At 45.3% G+C, this 22,732-nt stretch overlaps 8 protein-coding genes and 1 long non-coding RNA gene across 9 annotated transcripts; 5 read left to right on the forward strand and 4 right to left on the reverse strand.

Moving 5' to 3' along the window:
• Positions 1-44: 44 nt before the first annotated feature.
• On the forward strand, positions 45-1,601 carry LOC9631537 (rhizopine catabolism protein MocA). The gene is made up of 7 exons (XM_002990444.2): positions 45-264; positions 317-487; positions 543-707; positions 767-931; positions 983-1,117; positions 1,186-1,283; positions 1,350-1,601. The coding sequence occupies exons 1-7, from the start codon at positions 70-72 to the stop codon at positions 1,540-1,542; spliced, it is 1,122 nt and encodes a 373-aa protein (XP_002990490.1). The 5' UTR covers positions 45-69; the 3' UTR covers positions 1,543-1,601.
• A 105-nt stretch (positions 1,602-1,706) lies between these two features.
• On the forward strand, positions 1,707-3,497 carry LOC9631538 (DEAD-box ATP-dependent RNA helicase 36). Its single transcript, XM_002990445.2, has 5 exons — positions 1,707-2,342; positions 2,415-2,737; positions 2,823-3,026; positions 3,080-3,161; positions 3,214-3,497. The coding sequence occupies exons 1-5, from the start codon at positions 1,743-1,745 to the stop codon at positions 3,412-3,414; spliced, it is 1,410 nt and encodes a 469-aa protein (XP_002990491.1). The 5' UTR covers positions 1,707-1,742; the 3' UTR covers positions 3,415-3,497.
• Positions 3,498-10,168: 6,671 nt separating this feature from the next.
• Positions 10,169-11,292, reverse strand: LOC9631539 (probable 2-oxoglutarate-dependent dioxygenase At3g111800). Its single transcript, XM_024664296.1, has 4 exons — positions 11,210-11,292; positions 10,805-11,126; positions 10,649-10,753; positions 10,169-10,420 (listed from the first exon to the last, which is right to left on the reverse strand). Exons 1-4 carry the CDS (start codon positions 11,290-11,292, stop codon positions 10,169-10,171), a joined length of 762 nt encoding a protein of 253 aa, XP_024520064.1.
• A 973-nt stretch (positions 11,293-12,265) lies between these two features.
• Positions 12,266-13,933, forward strand: LOC112342452. Its single transcript, XM_024664297.1, has one exon. It carries the CDS (start codon positions 12,266-12,268, stop codon positions 13,931-13,933), a length of 1,668 nt encoding a protein of 555 aa, XP_024520065.1.
• An 889-nt stretch (positions 13,934-14,822) lies between these two features.
• Positions 14,823-15,308, reverse strand: LOC9662427. Its single transcript, XM_002990506.1, has one exon. It carries the CDS (start codon positions 15,306-15,308, stop codon positions 14,823-14,825), a length of 486 nt encoding a protein of 161 aa, XP_002990552.1.
• Positions 15,309-16,161: 853 nt separating this feature from the next.
• On the forward strand, positions 16,162-16,713 carry LOC112342453 (pentatricopeptide repeat-containing protein At3g09040, mitochondrial-like). The gene has a single exon (XM_024664298.1). The coding sequence runs from the start codon at positions 16,162-16,164 to the stop codon at positions 16,711-16,713; it is 552 nt and encodes a 183-aa protein (XP_024520066.1).
• Positions 16,714-16,788: 75 nt separating this feature from the next.
• Positions 16,789-17,560, reverse strand: LOC112342467. The gene is made up of 5 exons (XM_024664350.1): positions 17,544-17,560; positions 17,452-17,487; positions 17,319-17,389; positions 17,126-17,236; positions 16,789-17,056 (listed from the first exon to the last, which is right to left on the reverse strand). Exons 3-5 carry the CDS (start codon positions 17,386-17,388, stop codon positions 16,812-16,814), a joined length of 426 nt encoding a protein of 141 aa, XP_024520118.1. The 5' UTR covers position 17,389; positions 17,452-17,487; positions 17,544-17,560; the 3' UTR covers positions 16,789-16,811.
• Positions 17,561-18,007: 447 nt separating this feature from the next.
• LOC112342468 lies at positions 18,008-18,546 on the forward strand. The gene is made up of 2 exons (XR_002990983.1): positions 18,008-18,064; positions 18,123-18,546. It is a non-coding gene; the product is annotated as an uncharacterized LOC112342468 (long non-coding RNA).
• A 584-nt stretch (positions 18,547-19,130) lies between these two features.
• On the reverse strand, positions 19,131-20,170 carry LOC9662428. The gene is made up of 2 exons (XM_024664349.1): positions 19,421-20,170; positions 19,131-19,369 (listed from the first exon to the last, which is right to left on the reverse strand). Exons 1-2 carry the CDS (start codon positions 20,104-20,106, stop codon positions 19,216-19,218), a joined length of 840 nt encoding a protein of 279 aa, XP_024520117.1. The 5' UTR covers positions 20,107-20,170; the 3' UTR covers positions 19,131-19,215.
• Positions 20,171-22,732: the final 2,562 nt, after the last annotated feature.

Genomic DNA, 22,732 nt, shown 5'->3' on the forward strand with positions numbered 1-22,732 from the left:
AAGTGAGAAAAATATGCCATTTTCTTGGAAGAACATTCATTGTACCTGGTCAGGAGAAAGGTTTTCGAGATGGCGGCATGGTGTGAGACGCCAGGCGTGATCAAGTATGGTATCATTGGGGTCGGGATGATGGGACGAGAGCATATACTCAACTTGGCAGTGGTGGAAGGGGCTGAAGTTGTGGCAATCGCCGATCCTTTCGAGCCGTCCAGGCAAGCCGCTGTGAAGATTGCGAATTCTATTCAGAGAGGGCACACTCTTCAGGTGAAAATGGTTTTCTTTCTCTCTTTTGCTCTCATGAGAAGTACGGGTTCAGGTGTTCGAGGATCACAAGGCATTACTCGACAGTGGAGGCTGTGATGTTGTGATTGTTTCTACACCCAACATGACGCACGCGAGGATCCTTTTGGACATTTTGAGCCACCACAGGACGCATCACGTTTTGGTGGAGAAGCCACTATGTACAACGGTGGCGGATTGCAAGGAGGTCTCTATCAGTTTTCCTTTGCTTGATTGGTTCCTGCCTTCGATCTATTGTTTAGGTACTCGAAGCTGCAAAGAGTCGTCCAGATATCTTGCTGCAAGTCGGATTGGAATACAGATACATGCCACCGATTGCAAGGCTGATCAAGGAAGTTAAATTGGGGAGAGTTGGCACAGTCAAAATGGTGGCAATTCGTGAGCACCGCTTTCCGTTCCTTGTAAAGGTAAGTTCCTGTTTATACTTGCATGTGGCCGATAAACAATGGTGCCGCTATGCTCACAGGTTCATGACTGGAATCGATTCAACAAAAACTCGGGTGGAACATTAGTAGAGAAATGCTGCCATTTTTTCGACTTAATGAATCTCATCATAGGAAGCCAGCCAGTTCGCGTGATGGCCTCCGGAGGTCAAGATGTAAATCACTTGGATGAAGTCTACGATGGCAAGGTACCGAAAAACTTCATTTTTGCCCCGCCCTTCCTGACACACCGTGAACAGGTTCCAGATATCATTGACAACGCCTACGTGATTGTCGACTACAGCAGCGGCGCACGGAGCATGCTGGATCTTTGCATGTTTGCCGAAGGCGGCCAGAACGAGCAAGAGATTTGCGTGACTGGAAACGCTGGCAAGGTACTAGTTTTTCGCTATAGCTTTCCTTTTCCTCAAAGTTTACAAGAAGAAAACCATTCCTCTACAAGGTGGAAGCATTCGTTCCAGACAACACTGTCCGGATCGGGAGCAGGAGCGGCGGCAGGCAAAACGTAGAAACCATCAAAGTCTTCAACAGCAGAGTCAGGTAAAAATCTAGTTTTTTCTTTTTGTACGCATTGAGCTCACTCACAGCCGTTCGCTGCTCACACAGATACGAGGGCCTTCATCACGGCTCAAGCTACTTGGAGCACCTGGAATTCCTAGCTGCGATAAAGTCCCACGGCAAGAAACCACCTGCTGTGAGCCTGGACGATGGACTCCTCTCGGTGGCCATCGGCGTCGCGGCGCAAAAATCCATCGAGCTAGGAAGGGCAGTCTCCATGGAAGAAATCAAAGTGTTTTGAGCAGGGGATGTTTTACCTTGTTAATTTTCAATCCAAATAAGCCATGAACGTTTCATTCAGGTTGAGGTGCGATGGAGCTACAAGAAGCTACTTGGATGCCTTCTAGGAGTTTGCAGCTCTTTCCAAAAAGAAATCTAGGAAATGCAACTAAAACTTAAAAGGAGTGTTTGATCACTTAAAAAAAAGATTTAGGGTTCTTGATGGAGGGACCGCCTCTCTTCTCCAGGGCGGCACTGAAGAAGAAGAAGCGCAAGCGCGGCGATCCGGTGCCAGCAGCAGAACGCCCAGATGATGGCAATGCGCGTTCCACCGAGATTTGCAAGGAATCGGATGCTCCAGAGGGCGGCGGCGGTGGTGGATCGTTTGAGGAGCTGGGGGTGGCGGAATGGCTCGTCGGCGCCTGCAAGGAGCTAGGTATGCGCCATCCCACGCCGGTCCAGAGGGCTTGTGTGCCGCAGATTCTCAAGGGAAAGGATGTCTTGGGCATGGCGCAGACTGGAAGTGGCAAGACGGCCGCATTTGCGCTGCCGATTCTCCAGCGGCTGGGAGAGAACCCATACGGGATCTTTGCGCTCGTCATGACCCCCACTCGCGAGCTCGCCTTCCAAATCTCCGATCAGTTCAAGGCGCTGGGCGCTGGAGTTCATTTGCGCTGTGCTGTGGTTGTGGGTGGCATGGACATGACCACGCAAGCACAGATTTTGATGGAAAGGCCTCACGTTGTGATCGCGACGCCGGGAAGGATCAAAGCTCATATTGGCAGTGATCCAGACATCGCTGCCGCCTTCTCCAAAACGAAGGTGAGAGCTCAGCTCATTTCACTTTTTTCTTTTCATCTCCTTTCACGGCTTTCATTCTTTCTCTCATTCCAGTTTTTGGTGCTTGATGAGGCAGACTTGCTGCTTGATCGCGGGTTCCAAGACGAGCTGCAGACCATTTTCGATGGCATCTCCAAGCAGCGCCAAACACTGCTCTTCTCGGCCACCATGACTGGGGATCTTCAGGCGCTGCGAGACCTGTTTGGCCACAGGGCCTTCTTCTACCAGGCATACGAGGGGCTCAAGACTGTGGAGTCTCTCGACCAAAGGTATATTTTCATGCCGGGGAAGGTAAAGAACGTCTATCTCACGTATCTTCTGGAGAACCTCGAACTGGAAGACATACGCTCGGTTATCATCTTTGTGTCCCGCTGCAGGTACGCATAAAAAATAAAAAAAAAGATTCGTTTAAGTTCTAGCATTGGGTTTTCACTTTGTGGAATTTTTTTTTCTCTCTCGCAGGACGTGCCATTTACTAAGCTTGATACTGGACGAGCTTGGCATCTCTGCCGTGGCTCTACATTCAGTGAAGACGCAGCCCCAGCGATTGGCGGCTCTGAATCAGTTCAAATCCGGGCAGGCAACAATCCTGATTGCAACCGATGTTGCCAGTCGAGGCCTGGACATTCCAACCGTGGATCTAGTTGTGAATTACGATATTCCGAGGTTCTTTTCTCTCCTTGATCGCTGCTCATCGCTGAAGCTCGTATGTCTTGCAGGTTTACTAAGGATTACGTCCATAGAGTCGGACGAACTGCGCGTGCTGGGCGTGGTGGACGTGCGATCTCTCTTGTAACCGAGGTTTGGATTTGCTTTTCTGGTCGCCTGGAGTTTAATTGCTCGGTTTGCGCAGCTTGACGTTGAGCTGGTACACGAAGTGGAGTCCTTTCTCGGGAAGAAGCTGGAGGAATACGAAGTCAGTGAAGCGGACGTGCTGAAGAACATTACCAAGGTCTACAAAGCAAAACGAGTTGCAATCATGAAAATGGAAGATAGCGGCATCCAAGAGAAAATGGATGCCCGTAAGAAGATGAAAGTTAAGTCTCGAGCATGAGCTAGCGGTTAAGGTAGGCTTAAGAAAAGAAAATACCTTGTTTCGTGACCACGATGCCATCGTTAATTTGCTTACTTCCGGCCTGACTGTCCCAGTAGATCTACCATGCTGCTCCAGAGCCAATGTTATGGAGCTCCATTGACCCTCACCGAGGCTAGAGATGGAGAGAAGCCTGACTTCGTTGATGGGTCTCATGCCATGCTGTGGCTTTTGCAGGGAATCCATTTGGTGGTCATGGACGTCCACGACACAATGTTGGTTCTTATTTCTTATTTTACAAATTTGTATTTGTCAATAAATGTTTTATAATAAAATTAATATTGTGAGGGCCAAATTTACGGCTATGATGCTATATCCTAATATTATTGTAGTGGGATTTTGGTAGCTGTCGGATTAGTTTTAATCTAGACTATTTGCTCTTGTATATAAATTACAGTTTTTGGGTTAATTAATATGCATATTTTCTGTATTCCCTTTTCATATTCCAAGCACTAACATTGGTGGAGTTGAGGGGCACTTTTGATTATCGCTGAAGAGTGCTTGGATTTGGGATTTTGGTTTAGATTTAACTTTTGCATTGTCTAAATCTAACTTTTCCCATCTCCTTTTTTTTGTTCTTTCTTCTTAGGATTTTGGTTTAGATCTAGCTTTTTCAATTGTCTAGATCTACAATTTCCTTTTAGCTTTTTGTCATTTTTCTTCTTTTGCTCTTTCTTTGTTCGTCTTTATGGCAAATTAACAATCTCCTCCTTTAACTCTAGAGCAGTAGTAGATACAATTGTTTGATGTTATGCATTTGTAATTGAACAACCAAACTTAATTGATGGTGGCATTCACGGCATGTGGTACAACTTCTCCTGCTCTTGGTGCCAATCCTTACGTTCGGCCGGAATTCTTTCGCGGGAATCCTAGGGATGATGTGTACCATTGGTTCGATCACTTCACGGTGATTGCCACATATCATTTTTGGGATGATGCTCGACGTTTACATGAGTTTCCCACGTATCTCAAAAGGACGGCGTTGCAGTGGTACAATAGTTTGAGCGCAGCCACTCGTGGAGATTGGAATGTTCTCCCAGACATCTTCAAACGTGCTTTTGAACATGCCAATGATTGTGATGATACCTTCTAACAATTGCATCGTCTTCACCAATGGCCATTTGAGACAGTGATGCAATTTGGCATTCGTTTCCGAAGTCTTTTGCTTTGTGCGGAGACAAATATGTCGGAGCGGATTAAGCTTGGAATGTTGTGGCCAGCATTTCGTCAAGATTTTGTCGGACTTGTGCATGCACTTGCTCCCGCCACCCTTGATGATGCTCTTCGCTTGGCACAATGTTATGAGACATTGCCTCTTCCACTTCTCGCTGCACGTCCTTCAGCCCCACTTCCTATGGGTGATGGTCCTGTTCTAATGGAGGTTGATGCTGCTGCTGCTTGAGTCCAAGGACAAGGGTGAGGACATGGTCGTGGCCGTGATGTTCGTTGCTGGGTGTGTGATGAAGTTAGTCATACTTATCAGCATTGTCGGCATTTTCCAGATTGGCAACCTCCATTTCTTGGCTGGAGACCTTGGTGTCAGCAACGTCCCGTTGATGCTGCTATAGTGGAAGGTTTGGACACCGAGATGCATCCAGAAAACAAGGAATCATGTGAGTAACGGAGGGACCTTGCGCGAATAAGTCAATGACCCTTCCATCTTTCTTTTGGGAGTATCATCAAGGGGTTCACTCGGCACCGGTTCATCCAGTGTTTACTTTCCAAGCTCATTTTTATAACAAGAGGTCTCCTATTATTCTCTCCGTGTTGGTTGATACAAGTTCGAGTTTATCTTCTATTGCTCGATCTGTTGCCACACGTTGCCATCTACACTTGCGTCATGCGGCGGAACCAATTTTCATTCTTTATGGCAACGTGCATGTGCACGGGATGAGGCGGACTTGGTTGTGTGTGTGGGCAATTTTGAGCTTTTGCGGGTGGTGCCGAGTCAAGCTTTTGACCTTATTCTTAGTATGGATTGGTTGCAGCGCAATCATGCCAAGTGTGACTTTGAGGCTTCTCCCCCTTGTCTCATATTTCTTTATGTTTCATCCATTCCTCTCACTTCCGTACCTCTTCATCCCTCTATTTCTACCTCTGCTTCCATTACTTTTGTTCCCCCACTATTTGCTCTTATATTTCTGTCTTGTTCTGTTCTTCCCTTTTCCAACCCCTCTAATGATCTTTGTGTTGTAGCGGTTGACCGGCTCATGAAGGAGTATTCTAATCTCTTTGAATTTGACCTATCATCCGGGGCCAAGATTGCCACACATCATTCAATTCCAACCAGGGATGCTCGTCCAATTAAGGTTTTTATTCGTCGTCGGTCACCCAAGGAGATTAAGATTTTACATGCAAACATCAAAGAAATGTTGGAGAAGGGTGTTATTTGGAAATCGTGAAGTCCTTGAGCATGTGAACCTCATCTTGTGATGAAACCTGATGGGAGTATTCGTTTGTATATCGATTATTGTCTATTAAACGAAGTGACAATCCCAAATGTATACCCTCTTCCTCACACTGTTGATCTCTTGGATTGTTTGGAGTGAAGTCATTAGTTCACCACGCTAGATCTTGCTTCTGGGTACTGGCAAGTATCGATGGCCGAAGAAGATATTTCTAAGATTGCTTTTTGTACACTATTTGGTTTGTACAAGTTCTTGGTGATGTCGTTTGGTTTAAACAATGCTTCAGCAACTTTCTAACGGATGATGGACGAGGTTATTTGCGATATGCCAAGATGACTACTGACTTTATTGATGATGTCTTGATCCACTTGGAAGGGATGTGGGAGGAGCACATTCGTGATGTTTATAAAGTGTTAGATCGGCTATGCAACGTTGGTTTAAACCTGAAGTGGTCAAAATGCGTGTTTGGGTCCAAGGACACAACTTATCTTGGGTACCATATTTCTCATGAGGGTTTACAAGTTGATCTTGACAAACTTGTGGCTATTCTAAAGTTTTCTATTCCGAAGTGTGTGAATGATTTGCAGTGCTTCCTGGGCAAGGTGTAATATCTCGGTCGTTTTGTGGATCATCTTTTTGATCGAACTACACTGTTGCAAGCATTGCTAAAGTTATCAACATCATCTTTCATCTGGTCTCCAGATTGTGGGCGAGCGTTTGTGGATCTCAAAGAGCTATTAACAACTCCTCCGGTTTTGGCATATCTTGACTACACTCGACCTTTTATTTTGCATGTGGATGCTTTTGACATTGGTCTTGGATGTGTATTGATGCAAGAGAGCTTGAGTGTGTCTGGTCAGCGCCATCCCATTGCGTATATAAGCCGTACATTACAACCAGCAGAGATGAACTACTCTACGGCAGAGAAGGAGTGTTTAGCAGCAGTTTGGGGTTTCGAGAAACTTCATGCATATCTACATAGTTCTCAAACGTTACTTGAAAGTGACCATGCTGTTGTTACTTCATTATTGAAACAGAAGAATCTGGTTGGTCATACTACTCAATGGGCTTTGAAGCTTCAGATATATGATTTTGATGTTGTTTATTGCCCAATGAGTTCTATGGCTAATGCTGATGCCCTTTCTTGAGCTCCTCTTCCTTCTTCACTTTCTTCTCATGTTTTTTACAAACCTGTTATTCCAGCATCTATAGATTTTCTAGACGAGGATTTTGTGTCATTAACGGTTGTTGTACTTGATGTTCAATGTCCACAAGACGCGGAGCAAGATCTACCTTCTCTTGATGAAGTTCGCGAGGCTCAAAAGATTGAGTCATGGATTCGAAGGCTTCGAGATGGGTTTGAGAATCCTGCATCACTTGTTGATGACTTGCCTTTCCGGCATTTACATTATCAATATCACCTTAAAGACAGTCTTTTTTATTTTGTGGGGACGGATCCTAATGATCATTTATGGCTGGTGGTGCTTTTTTGTCTTTATTCTGTGGTTTCTCCATGCCTACCATGATTCTCTTATTCTAGGTGGGCATATGGGACATCGTTATATAACCGAGAAGCTGCACAGGTCTTTCTATTGGCCAGAGATGCAGCGTGATATTATCCGGTATGTGTGTAGTTGCATTTGGTGCCAAGCTCGTAATAGTCCCCCTCGTGTTGTGGAAAGACAGTTGGAGTCAATTGTAGTTTCCCGTTCATTTGAGTTGGTGGTGTTTGATCCTGTGGGACCTTTTCCACGGTCGATTGCTAACAATAAGTATGTTATTATTGCTTCTGACTACTTAACTCGTTGGGTGAAAGTTGGTGCTTTTGTTAGTGCCTTTGCAACTGTTGTTAGATACTTCCTCCTCAATCAAGTGGTATTCTAGCATTTTTGTCCAGAGCAGATTCTTTTGGATAATAGTCCCGCATTCATGGATAAAGCATTTCATGTTTTGACGTCTCGGTTGGGGATACGTCACACTTTCATGAGTGCTTATCATCCACAATTAAATGGTCTGGTGGAACGGCTCATTCGGACATTCAAAGGGATGATTGCGAAGTATGTGAACTTTCAGCATTCGGATTGGGATGGTTATTTGTTGTCTCTTCGGTATGCATATGTCACAGGGGTGTAAAGTATTGGTGCTTCACCATATAAACTTTTATATGGTCATGATCCAATATTACCAACGGAGTTGGGTTTACCTTCACGAGTGCCACGAGCTCTTGATGCTAAGTCATGGGATCAATATTTGACAAGCATTCTTCCACTTGTTCGAGCAGAGTCTGCCGAACACTTAGACCACATACAAGTGGGACAACAACGGTGCTACAATTCCCATCATCGTCCACATGCAGAGTACAAAGTGGATGATTTGGTGTTAGTCCGTTTTCCCCATTTTACAGTACATGGTTTATCTAAGGGGCTCCTTGCGCAGTGGAAAAGACTGTATCGGGTGTTGCGGCAAGTTGGACCACAAGTTTATGAAGTTTGGCATGATGTCCAGCAGGTCAATCCTCCAGAGATTGTGCATGTGCAACGGTTGAAATGTTTCATACAAAGGGATCAGGAGCAATTAATACCGTCTACAGATCCATCCATGCCTCCTCCTGACGTTCCTCCAGATCCCGGCCCATCTACAAGAGAACTCAGACAGCCTTCCATTATTCCGAGAGGAGGGGATGATGTGAGGGCCAAATGTATGGCTACGATGCCGTATACTAATATTAGCGTAGTGGGATTTTGGTAGCTGTTGGATTGGTTTCAATCCGGACCACTCGCTCCTGTATATAAACTAGGGTTTTTGGGCTAATTAATATGCACATTTCTGTATTCCCTTTCCATGCACTCACAATGGTAGAATATACAATTTTTAAAGAATATTGCCAGTATTAGCTTTTTGGAGTATCACCTTCATCGTCATCGTCCACTCAGAGCTAAGCACTAGTAAGTGGGTTTTTCGGTTATGACCAAGTCGGGGCGAGGATTCCAACGCCTTGTTGGTTACCGAAGAAGCGCTGGATCGCTTGCATAATTATTTAACTAAAGCCATCTTGAGCGTCACTGACCAACAAATTCACCTGAATAACTAAAGAGTATTTTAAAAGTGGTTTAGGTGCGAGGAAGACAAAGGTGTAATGCTTCTATCTTGTTTCTTAAAGTGGAAAGTAGAAGGTGTGCGTCAATCCTAAAAGTGGCAAGCTCTGATCGCAAAAAACCTTTTCTCTCCCACCTGAAGTGTCAGTTTCACCATCAAGCATTCCAGTGGCGTGGGTGTTGTGGAGGTACTACATGGAAGCGGTCTCTTTGGTGATAAATAATCTCTTGATACCATCCAGTTCAGTGATGCTACCACACTGCCAAGAAGTATGCAGTATTGGATTGGATTCAACCTGAGAACTTTGGGCAGCAGTTTTTGGATATCTTTTTTTACTGGTACCATTTATGCCTATACAGCAGGTAGTGGAAAGAGGTTGGGGTTCTAATGTATAGAAGATATTATGGACTGATTTTGAACACATCATAGGGGAAAATGGTCATTAGGTTTATAAGCCTCAAACTGGTGAATCTGTGCTTGAGGGGAAATTGGAAAGGTCGGAGGAGTACTGGTATAGTACTTTGGGATTAGTTTCGTTGAGAGGAGAGCTCATCACTGAGATATATGCACTTACCACTGGTAAAAAGTGTTGATGGTTTTGTAAAAGAGGAAGAAAAGAAATGTCATCATTTTCTTATACGTGGTGAACTCATCCCAGCAAGCCCATTTTACCTGGATGATGAGTTCACTATGTTCCATGGACAAACGAAAATGGTGCTTGATTTGAAGACTCAAGTGTGGAAAGTTCAAAAGTTTGTGAAACCAATAATGATGGAAACAGACGAAAAATCACACCATTGGCGGCAAACGACATTTTGTCTGTCACCTCTTCGGCACTATCAAGCTGCCCGTTCCATGCTGTGACATCACGAGAGGGCATGGATACAAAGAGTTCCCTGGCCTCACTCGCTCTGCCGCAGTTAGAGAGCCCCTTGATCACTGAGCTCCATGACACAACGTGCCTCTGCAGCATTCTGTCGAATGCAAGCCTGGCCTCATCCAAGCAGAAGAATTGGCAGTAGACTGCGATCATGGTGTTCCAAGATACTGGGGTTCTCTCAGGCATGGATTTCCAAGCAGCCATTCGTCCCAAATGCCACGAGCTCTACATTCCATGAGATGACACAGTGTTTTGGACCTGCAAGGCTTGAGCGAGATGCCCCGCTTGAGGAAACCCGGAAAGTAGCGAGTTCCACGAAAATGGATCCGCATCAAAGCACGTTCATTTCTTCAACGTATCCAAGTTGGGCATTTGCTGCAACAACAGCATTCCAGGAGACGATATTGCAGAAAGGCATTTTCTGGAACATGATATTCACAAGATTAATGGAGCTGTTCTGTGCGCCAGATGACATCAAGCAGTCCAGGAGATTACGTTTCTTTTGATCAAGCATAAACTTTGCGCGATCAACACACTGCTTTGAGCATAGGCTGACACTGCGATGTTCCACAACACTAAGCTTCTGCATGGCATTTTATCAAACATCACCCTTGTCATGTCAATCTTAAGATTTATTATTTGTATTATTTATTTTAGTAACAGCTCGTTGGTTTAATTTATTTGGAGCTTTTGTGAATGCTTGCCATCCAAATATTTTGTGTACACATTTGTGATGTGCTCTTGGTATACGGTTGACTTGTAGAGTGGCGGGTTTTGCTCATCAATAAGTTCTGGCAGGGGGTCCTATCACAGCATCCCGTGATGGATTGCAAAATGCCACGATGGAGAGACGAGTTTGATCAGGCTGGACAAGGACTCGGTGCTCAATGCTCTTGTATTTTCCATTGCTCAAAATCTGGCATGGAAACGAACAAAGCCATGATTAAAATCAATCCAAGTCACTTACTTCAAGCTGATCAGCGATGTTCACAATGAATGCATTCTTTATAGGCTTCAAGTCGTACCAGAGATCACCTTTCCTGGCCTGGAGTCCGCCAACTTGATCTTCAAACAGGATTGTCAAACCGCCACTATCGGTGTGGCCATTCATCCCAAGAGCAAGGTCGGGATTTGGGCACGGCGGATAGTAATTTGATCGCAAGATCATCTCTGAGTCTCCAAACGATTTCGCGAGGCAGTTTGAATCCAGCCCGAGTCCTTCAGACAAAGCAGACATCAGAGTCTGACTCAGATGTTTCACGCTTGAAACATAGCTGGAAGCGAGCCTCCTGCAATATCCAAGAAACCAAGCAATCTCATGAAATCCAGATTAGTCAAGCTCATTTACTTGTAGCAGGCTGGTTTTTCCGGCCATGGATGCTCTTTTTCCCTGTTTGAAAAGTAGTGCTGGAAGTGATCGTGCCACTCCATATGAGTCTCTTGAGAAGGTGTCATACTCGTGCAGTACCGCACGGGCACAAACACCTCCTCTGTATAATACTTCATCTTCTCCTCAATAGGAAGATCAAAGAGCTCAAGCACTCCATGGACCATGCCTTGCATGGTTGCAACAGGAATCCCGTGGTTGATCACCTGCATGTGACATCATATTATGAATGATCCTTTTGAGCAGGTACACATCAAAATACCTGAAAGATGCCCCATTCACTCGAAGCCTTGCACAAAGTTTGAACAAATTTCTCTCGGTCACTCTCCAATTCAGCCATGTCAATCACAGGGATCTCCACTCCGGGAACGATCAAATGCTTCACAGCTCGGTGGCTGGGAGGTTTGATATAACGGCCAGGAATGGTAACGAGGCCATTATCCATGAGAGCTTTGACACCCTTTGGAAGAACATCAGTCTGCTGATTGACATTTGCAACAAAGGAAGGCATAGCTACAAAATAGGAGGAAATAAGATGAACGAGATTCATAGAATTGGTGGGTTTATATAGTTGATTTTCATGATGTTAAAGTCCAAGTTGGTGGCCGCGAAAGATCTTCTTTCTAGGTGGCAGCCCACGTGGCCATCGCCTCAATTCCTTAAAACATCACGTCTTTTCTTTTTCGAGACTCTGGATAGTAAGTGACGAAGCCGGCAGCAGCAGCGAAGGAGGGAGCCGACATCGCGGCTTCGATTTTCTACATCCATCAGTCACGAGATTACCGAAATAACATAAATAGATAGTTGTCAAGCATGAGACTGATGGATTAAAAAATGCCAAGATTGAAAATTAGAGCTACATCTTGCAGATCTTCCTGGTCTTCAGTCCTTGTTGTGTGCTGCTTGGACACATTTTCTTTCTGGAAGGGACGTAGGAAAACTAAGAAAGACAGTGAATATGTTCTCTTTCGATTTGAATTCCATCCATATTTAAATATATGCTCTCCGCTCTTATTTCAATCTAAAGTTTAGCTTAGGATCATGGTTGGGACGATCAAACACCTCTACAACAGTCGATGGATGGTTGCATTGGCAAGTTTCTTCCTCATGATCTCCACGGGAGGATCACTCAACAATTTCAGTCTCTTCTCGCAGCATCTCAAGCTGTCCCTCGACTACAACCAAAAAAATATCAACACCATAAGCTTATTTAAGGACGTTGGCACCAGCGTCGGGATTCTCTCCGGCCTCGTCTATGATCTCACCGGGCCCTGGGTCGTGCTCCTCCTTGGATTTGCGCTAAACTTTGCTGGATACTTCACGATATGGCTGGCTACAACGCAGAGAATCGCACACCCCCATGTCTGGGAACTGTGCTTCTATCTCTTTATGATCGGCGCATCGGCAGCCTTCACCACCACCGCTGTTCTTGTGGCCTGTGCCAAGAATTTCCCCAAGAACCAGGGCATGGTTCTTAGTCTTCTCGACAGTACGCAGGGATTGAGCGTTGCGATATTCACGCTGCTTTACCAGGCCTTCTTCTCTCACAGTGACGATTCATTCGTTCTCTTGCTGGCCTGGTTTCCATCGCTCTTGTGCCTTCTATTCGCGTTTTTCATTCGATCCGTCCCACTCGACGGCCGCTACAATGACTCGAGAACGCTCTTCGTCTTCGTGTCAGTAACTTTGATCCTGGCTGGATATCTCATGGCTATTATCATCCTCCAGCACTTCGTGCGCCTAGAGTCTCGGATCATCAAGGCCTTCTTTTCCATTATGCTGATCATTCTCTCCATCCCAGTTCTTGTGGTTCTGAGACAGGAATCCAAAACCCTCCGGCATCGCCATCGCGAAGAAGTTGATGTTGATCTAGTGGAGAACGCAGCGATAGAAACTCCTCAAACAGATTATCAACACGTAGATCGTCCGGATCATGGGGCAGACGCCGCTGCTCCAGCTATCGCCTCGCACATTTCGATCTTCTTCGTTAAAGGATCGCCCGTCAAGCGAGGAGACGATTTCACAATCCTCCAGGCGCTCTGTAGCATCGACATGTTTCTCATCTTCGTGGCCTCAACCTGTGGCATTGGCGCTGTGCTAACCGTGACCAACAATTTCGGCCAGATTGGAACGTCCCTTGGCTACTCCCAGGCCGGAACAAACACTTTCATCGCCCTCCTTAGCATCTGGGACTTCATCGGTGGCGTTGGCGTTGGCTTCATCTCGGATATATGCCTCGCCAGCTATGGCGTCGCAAGGCCCTTCTTCCTGTGCCTGGTTCTCTTGCTTCTCTCGCTTGGGAGCTTGATAATCGCTCTTGGGCTTCCCGGAGCGCTCTTCTACGGCTCGGTTTTGATTGGGTTGTCAATCGGTGGCCAGTGGTCGGTTCTTTACACCATGATAGCGGAGATCTTCGGGCTCAGGTTCTATGGGACGCTCCAAAATGTAACTTACGTCGCTAAGGCGCTGGGAACTTATGTTTTGTCCGTCCGGGTGGCAGGAGTTTTATACGACCGCGAGAGTAAGCTTGGACCGAGCAATGGAAGTTTGGATGGTGATGAGCTCCTTTGCCATGGACCACATTGCTACAGAACAACCTTCTTTGTCATGGCTGGAGTGTGCTTGTTTGCATCCATTGTGAGCTTGATCTTGTCCATTAGAACAACAAAGTTTTATAGTGTCACTCTTCGAAAGAGATTAACTGGTTAATAAATGTTAGCTGCTGAAATGAACAGTAAACTTCTATAAGGCCATATATATTTTAAGCAATTACTCACTTGAGTTATTATTTTAAATGCAAAGTCAAACCAGCCTATTGATGGTCGATGTTTTATGGGATAATTTCTCAATAACACAGATAATCATGCAAAAGAAAGACCATGAGATAAATCATTTCTCTTGTATGCAATGGATATTAATATATATGATCAGAAAGGAAAAAATTGTAACAATCATTAGCAAATATTTACTATTTAATTTGGTGAGATTAAATACAGTGTAAGACTTCTTTTATTGTGTACTGCTTCTAATCACTTTATCTACCAAGCTTCATGATAATAAACTACATGAAAAATTAGAAACTCAAAAAGTAAATAATAATTAACTAACTATAAAATAGAGAGAGCATAGGAAAACAATTATAATGAAGATTGCCACATGGCAAGTTGTGCAAAGACAAATATAAAATCTATTTACTTACACTAATGCTTTAGTTTTAAAGTATATTATCTTGAATATTAAACAAACCTTTAAAATTTTTATTATTTTGCATTTTTAATAAAAAAATCATTTGCTGCACTTTGCATGTAGCAATGTTTGGTTATAATAGTGTCATTCCTGTTTATTATTATTGAATAATCTAATTGATCAATAATTATAAATATATTTATAAATTACAGGTTTGCTTAAGCAATCCAAAAAATCATCTAAAGTATTCAATTATAATAATTTACTCTTTATAAACTCTTTAATTATAAATTTAGCTTATAATAGCTAAAAGGCTATTTAATTTTACCTTTATCTAAGACTCCTATTTGATGTATATTTCATAATGACAATTTGGTTCCATTCTTCAGACAAAATCTATAAACAAAGTTCATCATTGAAATTTCTGTTTGTAATCGCTCCACAACTGATCCACACTCTTTCCAGTCAGATCCTGGAAGTAACTTTCACTCCACCCGTCATAGAGCTTCTTGTTAAGCTCTGCCACAAAGCTGGGATGGAGATCGTTGACATAGTTTAGAAACAGTGCAGTCACGGTATACCCCTCGTCCCAGTGGCTCCCCGACCCCACAAACCCATTGGTCGACACGCCTAGCTTAGCCTTGAGCCTCATAAAGTCGGCAATCCCCTCGATCAGTCCCTGTGGCGCCCGGCTCCCCTCCTTGCCGAACCACTGCCAAATGTGAGTCATCTCGTGGTACAAGACGCTTAGGAGCTCAAAAACCAAGTCTCCAGTGAAAGTAGCAACAAACTGTGCGCTGAGATGGATCTCCACACCAATGGCGTAGGCCACCCCAGGCATGTCGTCCACTGTGAAGTGGATGGTGTCAATCTCCTTCTTGGGTGTGTCGGGGCTCATATACTAGAAGCCAAGCTGGACGAAGGCCATGGCGTCGGCGAGGATGGAGAGGGCTTACTCCCATGACAGAGTCGAAGCGCTGGCCTCCCGGGGATTCTGTGTTGTGTTGGCGCCTGTGATGGAGGTGCCTTGAGTTACCTGGAATGTTGCTAGGATAATGAGGAGAAAAATTGCCATTTTCTTTATGTTTTTCTTTTCCTTCTTATATCATTTGAGTTATTATTTCAAATGTAGAGTCAAACTCGCCCATTGAATAATTGTCTATGTTTCCTGGGATAGTTTCTCAATAAGACAGATGATAAAACAGTTATTTACTTTATTTTTCCGGCATCTTTCCTAAAGGTAGACCCCATTGTTAATCAAAACGATGAGAAAAACAAAGGGTGGCACCTGCAAACAAAAGAAAGTTTTAGAAACAAATCGCAAAAGGAGAGAGAAATCGCAAAGATGGAAGGATTCCAGGGATGCGAGAGAAAACTTTCGGGACAAAGAGAAAATCTCACCACCAAGTCTACTAGAGCGCTCAATTAGCATGCGAGAGGCACTAGGATTGATACTCTCTACATTCCTTTTCTTTCTCTTCTTTGTTTTCGTATGCCCTTAATCTTTGCCTGGAGCCGGAAGAGCTCATCCATCTCCTCCTCACCTGCACATCCCTGCGATTGGTCGATGGTGGTAGGAAGCTCCACGCCCATATCTCCCGTCTGGGCCGCCTTGAAAGGGATGGGCGTCTCGCGAGTCACCTCATCGACATGTATGGCAAGTGCGGGCATTTGGACGATGCCAACCAAAGCCTTGACGCGAGTAAGGGGAGCTCTCTCTCGTGGAGCGCGCTCATCACGGCTCACGGCTCATGTGGATCGATCGGAGGGGCTGTTGGCCTGCTGGACGACATGGAGGACAGGGAATTCTCCCGGATCAAACCGCCCTCTTGACAGCGCTCAATCTTTGCTCCACACACGGCGCTCTCGCAGGGGGCATTGTGGTACACAAAATAATAGCGGATCCTGGGCTGGAGAAGAATGTGATAATCTCAAATGCGATTATCAACATGTATGGAAAATGCGGCAAAATCGACCAATCCAGAGCTTTCTTTGATAGAATGTATTTGCGAGACACAGTGTCTTGGAACACAATTGTTTCAGCATATGCCCAAAATGGGCATCAGTCGGATGCAGTGAAAATGCTCTTTGTCATGCAGCTCGAGGGTGTCAAGATTGGAAAAATCGGATTCGTTACACTCCTCAAGGCTTGCTACGACCCAATGTTCCTGCAGACCGGCAGACTCATTCACTCTTGTCTTGCGGAGGATGGTCTCCATGAGACGGACGTCACCACCGGAACGAGCCTCGTTCATATGTATGCAAAGTGTGGCAGCCTTGCGGAAGCGCGAGAGATTTTTTAGCGGATGAGCTGCAAGAACAGAGCCACGGGAGCGAGCTCTCACGCTCTTCCGAGTGATGCAAATGGGATCCGGCACCATGCCAAACTCCATCAACTTCGTCAGCGTCCTCTCGGCGTGTAGCCACGCCGGGCTCTAGGACGCTCACTGCAGCTTTGTGTCGATGAGGAGCGACTATGGGATCGCCCCCGCTGCGAAGTACTACGTGTGCATGGTCGATCTTCTCGGGCGATCGAGGAGATGGTACGTTTCGTAGGAAGCTCTCCAGTGGAGGGCGATGCCGTGGTGTGGAGGGCCGTGCTGGCGGCTTGCAGAAGCCTCAGCAAAGTTGAGATTGGGAACCGAGCTGTTAAGCGGACTCGTGATTTAGAAAAAAAGCGGAAAAGAGAAGATAAGCGAAGCAATCCTGACATACCCGGTATGAGAACGTCTGAGTTCCAACGTACGTAGAAGAGTTCCACTTCTTCTTTTGCACGAGCATCCAGCTCTCTCTTGAATTTAGTGCTATCGGGCCGTAAGTTTGGATCTGCAAACAGCGTCAAGTCAGCGTGATCTTTCAACACAGTGCAACAAGACGAAACAAGTCATATCGTCTTCTATTTCAATACCAGGATATTTGAGATCATCCTTGAGACTTGTCAGTTGACTGATCGCTGGGTCCGCTCCTTCTGCATCCATGCTGGACGCGAGCAAAAAAACGCCAAGATCTAAGGTCTCGAGAACAAAAGTACGATGACTCACCTCAATCTCACGCTACGAAGCTCACAGTTCGCAAACCTAAATCGCACAAGTGTAAGTACCAAGCAAATCTAGCATCCAAACACGCCGCTTACACTGTCTTGTTCACAGCTTCGAGAAGAACAAAGGAAGCAAGCTGGAAGCATTCACCAGAATTGCTCCAGCTTCTCTTTTTGTTGCTTGATGGTCACCCATAGTTGCACCAGCACAGCAAGCTCCATGAGCAGCAAAGATCCTACAATCGGACGAATCCTGAGGAGCTTTACACTCAAGTCCATGTCAGTAGAGAGACAAGACCAGCCTTATTTTGTTGCCCGCATGAAGCGCAGATCTTGAAACGGTGACCCTCTGGGCAGGACACGAAGGCACCCAGCATTGGACACAGCACAGCCGCTTCCAGCAGCAGGATCCGCCATATTCGAGATTTAGGGTTCTTCAGGGATGGCTGCGGAGCGACGAGCGCTGCTACCGCTTCTCATTCTCATTCGTATTCGGGGCTCTAATCGGACCCCGTACTTCTTCACTTAAAAGCGCCATCGTTGGGGCGGGCGGAGCAATAGCTTGAAGCCGGCTGGTCTGGGATACAGTTTATTTGAGCAGCAGCGTCTGGGCTGAGGTTCGATTTCATCCAATTGTTTGGATAGGTTTGTAACTTGACTTTCGATTTTCTCCAGGATCAAGATGCCTGAGAGTCGCTTGGCATCTCTATGTTCGCAGCAATCAACAGTGAGTTCGAACCGGTTCGTGAGGCAAAGGCCAAGACTTGTTGTTTAAGGCGTTCTCGAACCAGCCGGATCCACAGAGCTGTGACAGCTAGTGCTGGACAAAGGAATGGAGCATCTGGTGCATTGTCAATCCATACTTCGCCGCAGCGGAAGAATCTCAATTGAGGCTATGGTGTTCCAGCTCCCCAGTTAACCATGTACATACCCCTATAAATTCTCTCTCCTGATCTTGTTCCAGGGTACTGCAGCTGGCGGCACGCCTGAGGTTGTTGCGGATAGAACCACCGGATTGCTTAGCCCGGTTGGGAAAGAAGGTGTTTCAGCTTCAAATGGCACAGTTAGAAACGAGCATGGCCGGCAACGGTTCCTCGTATTGCAAATGCACTGAGACAGATATTACAGCAGCAGCAGTGAGCACATTTGGCTTCTGCTTCTCGAGCATCACGGACATATTAGTGCTGGGCCAGCATGTTTGTACAGGAGGCGGGTAGGGTCTCCCAGGCATAGATATCCTTTGGGAACAAACAGAAGTCGTGTTGTACCGAACAGATCGAGCATGCAGAACTAATTCGGTTGAATGTGGATGTCGGCTGTCATACTTTGGAAGGTTTCTCAGGCGGCTGCAACAGGCGCACAAAGACCATAGCATCCTTCCCTTGGAAGATTAATATAGCTTTCTGCTTATGCCCAGCCAGGGCATAGCATGAGAATGGTCTAGGAAGAGGTTACGAGCCAGCATGGCTCGGTTGGCTTCAGCCATATGTATGCTGCCAGCATTGCATTTGCACTCTACATTTTCCGTAACTTGCTTGCTCTGAGCGTAGCCACCTGACATGCTGCATTGTCGAATTCTCCGCAGCGATTCACATACAGAGTTTCCATTATTTTTATCTGCAACCAAGTTTCCAGGTTCGTTTTGATGATTTGAATTTTTGGAGAGAGCGTGACCAAGGTATAATCAAGGAAATTTATCTAGGACAGCTTATATACTTATTAACTTCACACGTTTCCTTATGGAATTAATACCACACCATATACGCAATTAGTGTTTCGGTTTTGGACGCGGAGGTTCATCAGATCCATCGATTGCACATGGTGTAGCCTGGCTCATGCTGAGGTCGTGCCAAACTTGGAGGTACGGGAACAGCCCGAGTACACGGGCACGCTCACTCTCCATCAAAGCGCGAAACACAGACCTGTATAAACAAAAGCATATATAGAACGCGTACAAACAGCGGGAGATTCACCTGATAAACACCATCACGGGCATGGTGTTGATGGGAACACTTAAGCCAGCGATGCTGTCATGGTCCGTCACTATGGCTCCCAGACGTGGAGTCTGTCCGAAAGGTCCTTCACTGCTACTACTTGCACCTCCAGCTTTGAGACAGTTTACACATCGTTTGACGCACACGACATTAGATTCGCCTTTCTTCTTCTGGTGCTTCTGCACGGCGTAAGTTGTATCAGCCGACTCATTCACTCGTGCCAGCTTCTCGAACACAGCATGCTCCGCACAGTTCTCGAAGTCGCGGCCCTTACTGGGCTTGGCCTCTTTATCCTCGTCGAGAAGTGCCAAGTGGAGCCTGGAATGGGTGTCATCATCAAAAGCTGAGACTTGAACTCCCAGCCTCTTCTCCACATCCTTGATGCTTACTGGATTTGGTCTACCCCCTGCCATGTCCATCCTCAAACGAACGTTAGCACCCACAACTCTTGTTCCTTGTTCCGTGACTCCACAGCACAGCACATCGCTCACTTGCCCCTTCTTTGCATGCTCAATAGGAGCCTGGCGAACCAACATCCCCAAGTGCAAAATGCGCAGGAAATGGATGAATGCGTCCCCATCGCTGAGACCTGGAATACCTTGCAATGCCTTCCACAGCTTTTGAGCATCGGCAAGGTTCACCTGCTCAGAATCCTTTGAGGCCATGGCTTTTTGAGAAACGCCGTCCTGCTGAAGGTTATTTATCACATGACTAGCCGGCGATTGTACAGGGAGGGAGAAAAATAAAAAGAAATGTCTCATGCACAAATTGACGTTCCATCAGACAGCTTGAAGTTGTGACGGCGATTGAGACCTCCAACTTGTCAGTCTATGATCTACTTCTTTAGTTCAGCGTCTCTGACTGTCCGGAAAGGTCGAGTGCTACGATGCTCCACTCAGTTTTGTGCCAATGTCACATCATTCAACAACAAAAATTTTTTTTTAACTCATGTGCTTGCCCTAGTCCTCAATGTGAGCTGTTTGACCGCAATGCTTAGCATGAGTGATCTAGCTTAAAGTTCATCAGATTTTGGAGAGGCGAAGACGGAACCTTTCTCCCCTTAAACGCACCTCTAAATCTTGAAATGCTGATCGACAAATTTCTAGTATCTGTTTTTGCTTGTGAATCTAATGCTCACTCTTTGAAGCTTGCACTTCTCCTCACACACACACACACATATATATGGTCTAGCTTTTCTTTTCGTTGCTGGCCAAGATCAGCACAAAAGAGAAGAAATCTTCAGGTATGGCTGTACTCTTCAGTATTTTGTTTCTTTATTCCTTCACTACGATCTGCTCATATCTATCTGTAGGCAGCAGGGGGAAAACCACTGCTTGGATGTTGGACATTAGTTTTGGGACTGGGTTGCTCCAAGCATCACTCTATACTATGGCGCTCGATTGAGGTTTGGCCATGGCACTAGATGCAGAGCTCTAGACTATGGCGAGGAAGAGACGGACATTTTTCCATTCCATCTCAGTTAGAAACCACATGCCTAATCATCTAGAATAGAATTGGAACAACTCCTGGTCATTTCAGAAATAGAGGCAACGAGAGTCAATAGCTATCTCAATCGATTTCACCAGAGTAGCCAGACCTGGAGACCATCCCAGTTAAGGAGATAATGCTACACTGAGACCGTTGGCCCCAAGGATAGAATTGAGTTTTGTCACCCATATCACAAATTAAGTTTCAGTGCGCCTGAAAGGTTTTGGATTCAGGCAGAGTTTCGAGATCAAGGATCTGAGCTTGCATCACCATGCTTACATCGGAATTTAAATAGAATCAAAACACCGTGTACCTGAGAGTTCAAGGGTCGGGATGAGAAACGTCTGGACTGCCCTCCACGACCTCAGATGTCAGACTCCAGTTGCTTTAGAACGCACTGAATTTACGTGAAGAGCTGCATCAAACTTAAACGTTGGTTAAGTATTACCTGAAAGCTATTTGAACACGTATTAAATTAAAGAAGAGCAGGCGAAGTAGGTACTGACTGCTTGACTAGTGATCAAACATGTTGTTATAAGCTTTCAAAGGTTACTGGCCAATTGCAAGGCTATGGCGAGGAAGAGATGAAGCTATTGTTCCATATTTACAGAGGGTGTGAATCCACACACACATATGCTATTAATTGAAAGAGGTTGTTTTCTTCTTTTTTTCTGGCTGTGTGAAGTGTACAATTACAATGCCATATATTAATATTAGCATAGTGGGATTTTGGTAGCTGTCGGATTGGTTTCAATCCGGACCACTCATTCTTGTATATAAGTTGAGGTTTTTGGGATAATTAGTATGCACATTTTCTATACATATTTCAAGCACTCACATTAGTGGAGTTGAAAGGCATCCTTTGATTGTCTCTAAAAAGAGTGCTTAGATTTAGGATTTTGGTTTATCTAGCTTTTGCATCGTCTAGATTTAACTTTTTCCATTTTCTTTCTTTTGTTTTTTCCTTTTAGGATTTTGGTTTAGATTTAGCTTTTGCATTGTTTAAATCTACCATTTCCTTCTAGCTTTTTGTCATTTCTCTTCTTTTGCTCTTTTTTTTTTGTTCATCTTCATGACACATTAGCAATCTCCTCCTTTGACTCTGGAGCAGCAGTTGGTACAATTGCTTGATGCTATACACTTGCAATTGAACAACCAAACTCAATTGATGGCAGTGTTCATGGCATGTGGTACAACTCTTCCTGCTCTTGGTGCCAATCCTCGCGTTCGGCCCGAGTTCTTTCACGGGAATCCTGGGGATGATGTGTACCTTTGGTTCTATCACTTCATGGTGGTTGCCACATATCATTCTTAGGATGATGCTCGACGTTTGCGTGAGTTTCTCACATGTCTCTAAGGGACAGCATTGCAGTGGTAGAATGGTTTGAGCGCAACCACTCGTGGGGATTAGAGTGTTCTCCCGGACGTCTTCAAACGTGCCTTCGGACATGCCGACGATTGTGATGATGCTTTCCAACAATTGCATTGTCTTCGCTAAAGGCCATCTGAGTCGGTGATGCAATTTAGTGTTCGTTTTCGAAGTCTTTTGTTTTGTGCAGAGCCAAATATGTCGGAGCGGATCAAGCTAGGAATGTTGTGGCTAGCACTTCATCAAGATTTTGTTAGACTTATGCATGTAATTGCTCCCGCCACCCTTGACGATGCTCTTCACTTGGCACAACGTTATAAGACATCGCCTCTTCCACTTCTCGTTGAGTGTGAGGACGTGGTCGTGGCTATGATGTTCACTGTTGGGCGTGTGATGAAATTAGTTATACTTATTGACCTTGTCAGCGTTTTCCA

The sequence above is a fragment of the Selaginella moellendorffii genome, unplaced genomic scaffold (assembly GCF_000143415.4).
Source record: "Selaginella moellendorffii unplaced genomic scaffold, v1.0 SELMOscaffold_109, whole genome shotgun sequence".
Lineage (NCBI taxonomy): Eukaryota > Viridiplantae > Streptophyta > Lycopodiopsida > Selaginellales > Selaginellaceae > Selaginella > Selaginella moellendorffii.

Bases quoted from the DNA above. Each gene is read 5' to 3' on its own strand.
- LOC112342453 (XM_024664298.1), top strand. From the start codon at position 16,162: ATGTGGATCGATCGGAGGGGCTGTTGGCCTGCTGGACGACATGGAGGA.
- LOC9631539 (XM_024664296.1), bottom strand. From the start codon at position 11,292: ATGACACCTTCTCAAGAGACTCATATGGAGTGGCACGATCACTTCCAG. The intron at 10,754-10,804 runs GTAAGTGACTTG...TTTCCATGCCAG, and splicing joins ACATCGCTGATCAGCTTGAA to ATTTTGAGCAATGGAAAATA. The intron at 10,421-10,648 runs GTGATAGGACCC...AATGCCATGCAG, and splicing joins GCAATCCATCACGGGATGCT to AAGCTTAGTGTTGTGGAACA.
- LOC112342452 (XM_024664297.1), top strand. From the start codon at position 12,266: ATGGTTGGGACGATCAAACACCTCTACAACAGTCGATGGATGGTTGCA.
- LOC9631537 (XM_002990444.2), top strand. From the start codon at position 70: ATGGCGGCATGGTGTGAGACGCCAGGCGTGATCAAGTATGGTATCATT. The intron at 265-316 runs GTGAAAATGGTT...GTACGGGTTCAG, and splicing joins AGAGAGGGCACACTCTTCAG to GTGTTCGAGGATCACAAGGC. The intron at 1,284-1,349 runs GTAAAAATCTAG...CTGCTCACACAG, and splicing joins GTCTTCAACAGCAGAGTCAG to ATACGAGGGCCTTCATCACG.
- LOC9662428 (XM_024664349.1), bottom strand. From the start codon at position 20,106: ATGGCCTCAAAGGATTCTGAGCAGGTGAACCTTGCCGATGCTCAAAAG. The intron at 19,370-19,420 runs GTGAATCTCCCG...TTGTTTATACAG, and splicing joins CCCGTGATGGTGTTTATCAG to GTCTGTGTTTCGCGCTTTGA.
- LOC9662427 (XM_002990506.1), bottom strand. From the start codon at position 15,308: ATGAGCCCCGACACACCCAAGAAGGAGATTGACACCATCCACTTCACA.
- LOC112342467 (XM_024664350.1), bottom strand. From the start codon at position 17,388: ATGGATGCAGAAGGAGCGGACCCAGCGATCAGTCAACTGACAAGTCTC. The intron at 17,237-17,318 runs GTATTGAAATAG...CGCTGTTTGCAG, and splicing joins GGATGATCTCAAATATCCTG to ATCCAAACTTACGGCCCGAT. The intron at 17,057-17,125 runs GTATGTCAGGAT...TCCGCTTAACAG, and splicing joins CTCAGACGTTCTCATACCGG to CTCGGTTCCCAATCTCAACT.
- LOC9631538 (XM_002990445.2), top strand. From the start codon at position 1,743: ATGGAGGGACCGCCTCTCTTCTCCAGGGCGGCACTGAAGAAGAAGAAG. The intron at 2,738-2,822 runs GTACGCATAAAA...TCTCTCTCGCAG, and splicing joins ATCTTTGTGTCCCGCTGCAG to GACGTGCCATTTACTAAGCT. The intron at 3,162-3,213 runs GTTTGGATTTGC...CGGTTTGCGCAG, and splicing joins CGATCTCTCTTGTAACCGAG to CTTGACGTTGAGCTGGTACA.